A 7,701-nucleotide genomic window follows, 5' to 3' on the forward strand; every position below is an offset into this window, starting at 1 on the left:
AAAAGACAGTTGATGAAAGACTGCTTCTACCAAAGTATTCCCGGTAAGAAATGAAGAAGGAATGTGTCATGGATTGACATGTGTCCCCCCAAAATATGTGTCAATTTGTTTAGGCCAGGATTCCCAGTATTGTGTGGTTGTCCTCCATTTTGTGATTGATATAATTTCCCTACGCGTTATAAATCCTAATCTCTGCCTGTGGTTAATAAAGCAAGACTAGTTATGTTGAAGAGGATTAGGGTGCAATGTAACACCCTTGCCCCTTGGTCGGGTCACATCCTTGACCCAATGTAAAATGAGTGTTCCTGAGGCGTGGACTGCACCACCTTTTACCTTACAAGAGATAAAAGGAAAGGGAAGTGAGCTGTGGTGGGGGAAGGGGACCTCATACCACCAAGAAAGCAGTGCCAGGAGCAGAGTAGGTCCTTTGGACTCAGAGAAGCACCTAGTCCAGGGGAAGACAGATGACAAGGACCTTCCTCCAGAGCCAACGGAGAAAGCCTTCCCCTGGAGCTGATGCCCTAAATTCAGACTTCTAGCCTACTAGACTGTGAAAGAACAAATTTCTCTTTGTTAAGGCCATCCACTTGTGGTATTTCTGTTATAGTAGCACTAGCTAACTAAGACAGAATGATACACTATCAGAATTTTGTAGGAATTGATGGTATACTTCCTTAATGTGCTAAATAAATGTAAACTTCAGCTCCAAAGCCAGATTCTTACTTAACAGAGAAACACAAGGGCATTTCCCACTAAAGACAGGAACCAGATAAGGATACTCACTACCTCCACTACAATTTAACATTGTGCTGAAGGTATCAGCCAATACCACTGGACAAGAGAAAGCAATCAGAAGCATAAGAATTTAAAGGAAAAATGGGAATTTGCAGTTTATACAATTATATAGCTGAAAAAGCAAAAGAACCAATGGAAAAACTGCAGCAAACAAATCAACAGTTTTCACAGATGAACAAAATCAGTTATAAGACATAAGGAAAGACCTCATTTATATGTGTAAAAAAAGAAAAGAAAATATGTAAGCATGAATTTAACAAGAAAAGTCCCAAACCTTTATGAGAAAAGCTATTAAATACTCCTAAAAGACACAAAATAAACTTGAACAAATGGAAAGACAGACCATGTTCTTAGATAGGAAGACTCAACATCATAAAGATGTACATTCTGAATTAACTGATAAATGTAATCCAACCTCAATAACTTAAAAAAATTACTTTTTTCCCCTAGAGCTACACAAGTACATACATGCAAGAGTAGTTAGAAAAACCTGGAAAAAGTAAAGCAATTGGGAGTGGAGGTGACTAGCTTTATCAGACCTTAAGAGCTTGATTATAAAGCTTCTATAGATTAAACAGTTCATGCGTTGCATGAATAAACAGGCCAATGGAACAGAATAGAAAATCTAGAAGTAAATCCAGTATAGCTTAGAAGTATAAGATAAAATAGATTCTCAAATCCGTTGGGGAAAAATGGGCTTTTTACTATTGTCATTAGGACACCTGGATAGCCATGTGAAAAAAAGATATACTATACACCCCGTTCCACCAGACAAAATTCTAAATAGATTCTAAGAGATCTGTTCTAAAAACAACATAGAAGTAAACAAAACAAAACAAAAAAACTTAAGTAAATTCCTCCATAACCTGAAAGTGGGGAAAACATTCCTAACTATGACTCAAAATCTGAACACAATAAGAGAAGGAATTGATAAACTTGATTTCATAAAAACAAAGAACTTTCCTAAGGCAAAAGCAAGATTATAATCAAACTTAAATAACAGACTGGGGGAAAAAAGTTACAACTTATAAGCCAGACAAAGAGTAAACATTCCTGATAACCTAGTTTTTAAAAAAGAGAAAAGGCCAACAACCCTTGAAAAAAATAGGTATAGAGATGAAGAGACAAGTCATAGAAAAAGAAATGGAAATAGTTCTTATTCATATGAAAATCAAAGTAGCTTCTAGTTCTAAGTTATAGGAAATACAGGAGACAGAGGAACATGTTAAATGACACCACAGGAAATGCTATAGGATAAATGATCCAGCTTCTTCAATGAGTAAATTGCAAGATATCACTAAATAAGTAAATAAGTGAGAAGGAGAACCTACAGACTGAAAGAAACATATCAACCAAATGCAGTGTATGAATCCTGTATGGATCCTGATTCAAACCAAGTAAATGTAAAAAAAGAAAAGAAAAAAATTGAGACACTAAGGGAAATCTGGACACTGACTGGGTATTTGCTATTAAGGAATTATTGAATTTCTCAGATGTGATATGTCATTGTTAAAAAGTCTATCTTTTAGAGATACATTCTGAAATATTTATCGATGACATTCTATGAAGTCTGAGATTTGCTTCAAAAATCTGGGTGGGGGTGGAAGTACAGATGAAACAAGAATGGTGATGATTTCTGCAGTTTAGGGAAAAATGAGGGTTTACTGTACTAGTCCCTTTACCTTTGTATATGGTTGAAATTTCCCATTATAAAAGGTTTTAAAAAATTCTAGTGTCCTTGAATAATGCTGTGTTATATAGCTCAGTATTTTCTGAGGCTATAGAATGCTCTTCACACTAAACTCCTCTTGCTGATTCTTTTCAGATAAGTTATGGCTTTCATCTGAATCTTTTGTCTAGAAATATAAAACAACATACAAATCCTCACAAACTAATAGTTGTGGCTGAAATAACAAATGCTTTAGACTAAAATTTAATTTATTTTACATATGCAACCTGACTTTAAACTAGAAAAAGTTATATTACCTTTTAACTCATTAAAGATACAGTGGTTAGGAGTTAGCCTGCTAACCAAAAAGTTGGCAGTTCGAATCCACCAGCTGCTCCTTGGAAACTCTATGGGGCAGCTCTACTCTGTCCTATAGGGTTGCTGTTGAGTAGGAATCAACTTGATGGCAGCAGGGATTTTTTAAGGTAAGCTAAGGAGTCCCTGGGTAGAGCAAACGGTTAAGCACTCAGTTACTAGCCAAAAGGTTCACAGTTTGAACCCACCCACCCACCCAGAGGTGCCTTCAGGAGACAGGCCTGACGATCTGCTTCTGAAGGGTCACAGCCTTGAAGACTCTGTACACATGGGGTTGCTATGAGTCAGCATCGACTGGACAGCAACTAACAACAACAAGGTAAGCTATCACTTTAAAAAAACGAAATTCTACACTCAGATACAAACATAAGCAGCTGTATTACCAGAGTTGGCAGTCGCTAAGGGAAGTAAGCATTATCCGGCGTATTGCATTTCAAACTTGAATATGCGCCTTTTGTGGCTTTTCCACAAATTCTTTACTATAATTGGAGATTAGCAATGACAGAAGAGCATTTATTTGTTACTTCCTTCTCATTTTCAAGACTTTAGATAACACAACCCATGGTTTTTATGGAGATTTTCACAGATAAGATTACAGATCTAAATATGTGGGCTGAAGAGTGGTCTGGTCTTACCTGTTGCCGATACAGTGAGAGTTTGCCTTCAATTGGCTCATTCCTCATCATTTTCTTTTCAATTAGCTGATTGATTTCTGTGTTTATTTCATTTATCTAAGACAGTATGGAAGTGAAAAATGTTAAAACCCTCCCTACGATTACACAAACTAAATGACATCTGGCCAAGCCAAACTCTGAATTTAGAATTTTTAATAATCAGTGATTTGACACGAGGAGCAGTTTCATTAAGTCTATTGTTATGATTACTTTTAAAATTTACTAAAATTGTTTTTATGTGAAATATAAAATACTTACAAATTACCATCAAAAAAGAGTTTTCTAAAAATCGAAAGCTATCCACTCACCAAGGCAGTGACTTTCACGTCACTGAAAGCCATAAAGACAAGTCTGGACAAACATTCTCAGGGATTTAATAACTGGAACTCGTCAGTCCAGCTGAAAGTGGAGGGGGATAACACCTAAAAACCATTTCCGTTCTAATGACCTGCAATTTCATGCCGTCATTTATCCTGGTCATTTACCTAAACCTTTATAAAATGTAATAAAATAAAACTGACTAAAGTCAAAAGAAACATGTAGTCCTTGACAAATAATAATTTAAAAAATTACATGGCTTTCAGTATATTTATCCTTAGAAAAGACTAGGGTTCTTTTAATTCCATAACATTAAATTTGAGCCAAATCTGACTTAGACATCTAATTTCTCTAAAAAAGACAAAAAAAAAAAAAAAAAAAAAAAAAAAATCCATAGCTGTCGAGTCGATTCCAACTAGGGCTTCAAACCGGTCCTTCCCGGTTCAATCATGACGGAGGAAGCGACACCGGAACAGACCTGAATTTTTTTTTAAAATCTGGGTGAACCAGAACCGCAAGTGCAACAGGAAAAATTGTGGGTCGAAGCCCTGCTAGAAAACTTAATCTCCATCTTAGAAAACAAAGGCAGTGTACACACTGCATAGCAAACAAACCTCCTGCCTGTCAAATTTTGCACAGAGGCAGAAACAGCGGTACCCCGCTCAAAGAGGGCAGCCAATCACGCCGCTTTGAATGTGTCACTGTCCTCAGTCCTGGCAATAATCCAATTTCACACAGTAGGCTGTTGAAAGGGCTCACTAAGCCTCTTCCTTGTCTCCCATTAAAGCGCTTCAACCTGTAATTTTTCCCGTTCCGGTTATAGTTCCGGATCACCCAAATTTTGAAAATTCGGGTCTGTTCCGGTTCCGTTTCATTGGCCTTGACTGAACCAGTTCAAACCGGTTCAAAGCCCTGATTCCGATTCACAGTGACTCTGTAGGACAGAGTAGAACTGCCGCATCATGGGGTTTCCAAGACTATAAATCTTTATAGAGCAGACTGCCACATCTTTCTCCCGAGGAGCAGCTGGTGGGTTTGAACTGCTGGCGTTTTGGTTAGCAGTCAGACACTTAACCACTGTGCTACTATGACTCCTAATTTCTCTAAGTACATTAAAAAAGCAAAATGGTCAGAATTATGTATTTAATTGTAGTGGCTATTAAGTACATATTAAGCACATTAAGGAATTAGCAAGTCAGTCAATTTTCATACTTACTTGTTATTTAAAAAAATATATATATATGTTTGATTACTGCTCTATTTCTAGGAAACAAAAATGTTCTAATGTGACACCAGGTTTCAGTGAACATTACAACAAAGCTTGGTAATTCTAAGCCTGGCATAAAAGGCTAATAAAAAATATTAGCTTTAAATATAAAATTGCTATAATATTATCCTTGGAAATAAAAAGTAGCAATTTAAAATTTGTCATCTAAATGATTAAAGTACAAATAGTAAACCTATGAATCAATTCATACGCATTAATGTACATGTCCAAGTGACTCAGTTTCCTAATCAGGTAGCTAGGCTTTTATAAACTCATGAGCATTAGATAATAGCATTACATTCTGTAATTCCTCATAAAGAGAGTTGTCACTCTTGCACACGTTAGCTAGAGTCAAGAGTGGACACTATAGAAAGCACTTCACACAATTTTCACAGGACTGGGGATGAGATAAAACTGGGAGCTATAAAAAGTAGATAATTGTCACTTACCTTAGATTCAAGTTCAAGAAGATCAGAATGGCCCATAGCTGGCTCTGAAACCACTTTTTGTAAAAAATGCAATTCTTTTTTCTTGTTCTCTAATTCCTTAGGAAATTTTTCAGTTACCATGTATGAATTAAACTTGATCTCCTCCTCTAGTCTCTTCATTAAGCCTTCAAAAATAAAAACAATGACTATTCAGCCAAAAAAAGTAGCATATAATGATTTTCTGTACATCAGCACTGTTTTGCCTATAAGACTTGAATAGTAAGGCATACCTGTTTAGAACATTCCATGTAATATTTAGAAAAGTACAATAAAAGATTGGCCAATGAAACCTTCTGATGGTAGTTAGAATGATAACAGAAAAGCAAATTAATTTATATGGAAGAATATTTAAATAATTATAGAAAAAAGTGGTATGATTTTTCAAAATTACAACCTAATTATTTAATACCTCACAATATGCAAAAATAACATCCATTGGTCGGATATATTTTTTGGTCATATTTTACCTTCTAATTATTTAAGAAATCCATGAACTAAATGACAACACTCAAATGAAATCTAACCCAGGCTCTCTCTCATAGAAGAAAGTAATCATTTATTCTTTTATAATACTTCTGATATAATTTATATTACTATTCTAATATTTCATAAATGGTATTACAAGTTGTCAAATTCAAACCAGTGAAGACATTACTAAAGCTACAAGTTAAAAACCTGAAAAACAAATTATCCATGCTCATAAATGTTTTAGGCTTTCCTTGTTTTAGTAGTTTTTGATATTATAAAATATTAGCTTACAGTTAAGTGGCAACTTAAATTACACTTCTAAGATTTAATAGTTTTCTTATTTTGGCAAAGTGCACAAATACACACACGCAGATATTCAGTGAATAATAGTTTTGTTATAAATTCCCAGCCTAGAGAGCTTTAAAAAGTCCATTTCAGATCTTTCCATTACACATCTACAAATTCTGGTTTGACGTTTTAAAATAGCAGGTTTCCGGTTTAAGTAATCTACGTACGTAAATTGCATAATAAATCTGGCCCAAAGCCTTAAAATTATTTTTACTTCTGTCAACCATATATTAACTATGTAAAAATTTATCGATGACAAATTCACAAGTTTTCCATTCATCTCTTCAACTTCCCTCCTTTTTCTGGGATTTTGGAGGGAAGGGAGAGCGTTTAGTCAATCACGCTACTATTAAGCAGTCATTCCTATGTGGTTCCCAAATAAATCTACTTCCTGACTTCTCTGGCTATTAAGATAACCAGCTTTTCCACCTTCAAATTCTTAAACATGCCATGCATAATCAGAAATGCACGCAATCAAAGCCTAAAATGTTCTTAAAGATTTAAAATTCCTAAATAATATTTTCTCTATTAAAAAGAAAGTTCCCAGTTTTGGAAAATGCAAACTAATCTGTAGTGACAGAAAGTAGATCAGTGGTTGCCTGGGGCTGGGTGGGGGACAGAGAGGGCCAGGGGTGAAAAATTAAAAAAGGGCACAAGGAAACGTTTGGCGGCAGTGGATATGTTCATTCCTGTAATGATGGTGATGGTTTCCCCAGTGTACACACACGTCAAAACTTATCAGTGGTACACTTCAAATATGTACACTTTATTGTATGTCAATTTTACTGCAATAAAGCTGTTAAAAAATCATAAAAAGAGTTTCCATCAAATTTTAAAATTATTCTCTTAAAGAATTTAACTTAGACCTTACATTTCTTTGCGAATTCTTGCTGTTCTTGCACTGTTTCGTTTCTTTATAGAAACCCTGGTGAAATTAAATATAAGGTCACTAAGATCTCAGCAAATGTTTTAATTAAAAACCCTCTGGAAACATCTCACTGATCCTAGTATAACTGAATGAGTGGCTTCTTTTATGTAATAAATCTCACTAATGTGCCCAGTGAAGCCCTGGTGGCACAGTGGTTAACAGCTTGGCTACTAACCAAAAGGTCGGCAGTTTGAATCTACCAACTGCTGCTTGGAAACCCTATAAGGCAGTTCTACGCTGTCCCATAGGCTCGTCATGAGTCAGAATTGACTGGCCGGCAACAAGTTGGCTTTTTTTTTAATTTTTTGTATTTATGTGGTTGATTACGTTGATTGATTTTCTAATGTTGAAGCATCCTTGCATACCTGGTA

General features: G+C 35.4%; 1 protein-coding gene across 1 annotated transcript in view; it reads right to left on the reverse strand.

The window, feature by feature from the left end:
- Positions 1 to 7,701, reverse strand: part of IFT81 (intraflagellar transport 81) — a 94,416-nt gene that overhangs the window by 58,595 nt on the left and 28,120 nt on the right. Inside the window, exons 9-10 of the mRNA XM_023733665.1 lie at positions 5,548 to 5,711; positions 3,475 to 3,570 (exon numbers count right to left, since the gene is read on the reverse strand). Coding sequence (XP_023589433.1) covers positions 3,475 to 3,570; positions 5,548 to 5,711 — 260 coding nt within the window. The remainder of the gene's footprint in view (positions 1 to 3,474; positions 3,571 to 5,547; positions 5,712 to 7,701) is intronic.

The sequence above is a fragment of the Trichechus manatus genome, unplaced genomic scaffold, assembly GCF_000243295.1.
Source record: "Trichechus manatus latirostris isolate Lorelei unplaced genomic scaffold, TriManLat1.0 scaffold00061, whole genome shotgun sequence".
Taxonomy (NCBI): domain Eukaryota; kingdom Metazoa; phylum Chordata; class Mammalia; order Sirenia; family Trichechidae; genus Trichechus; species Trichechus manatus.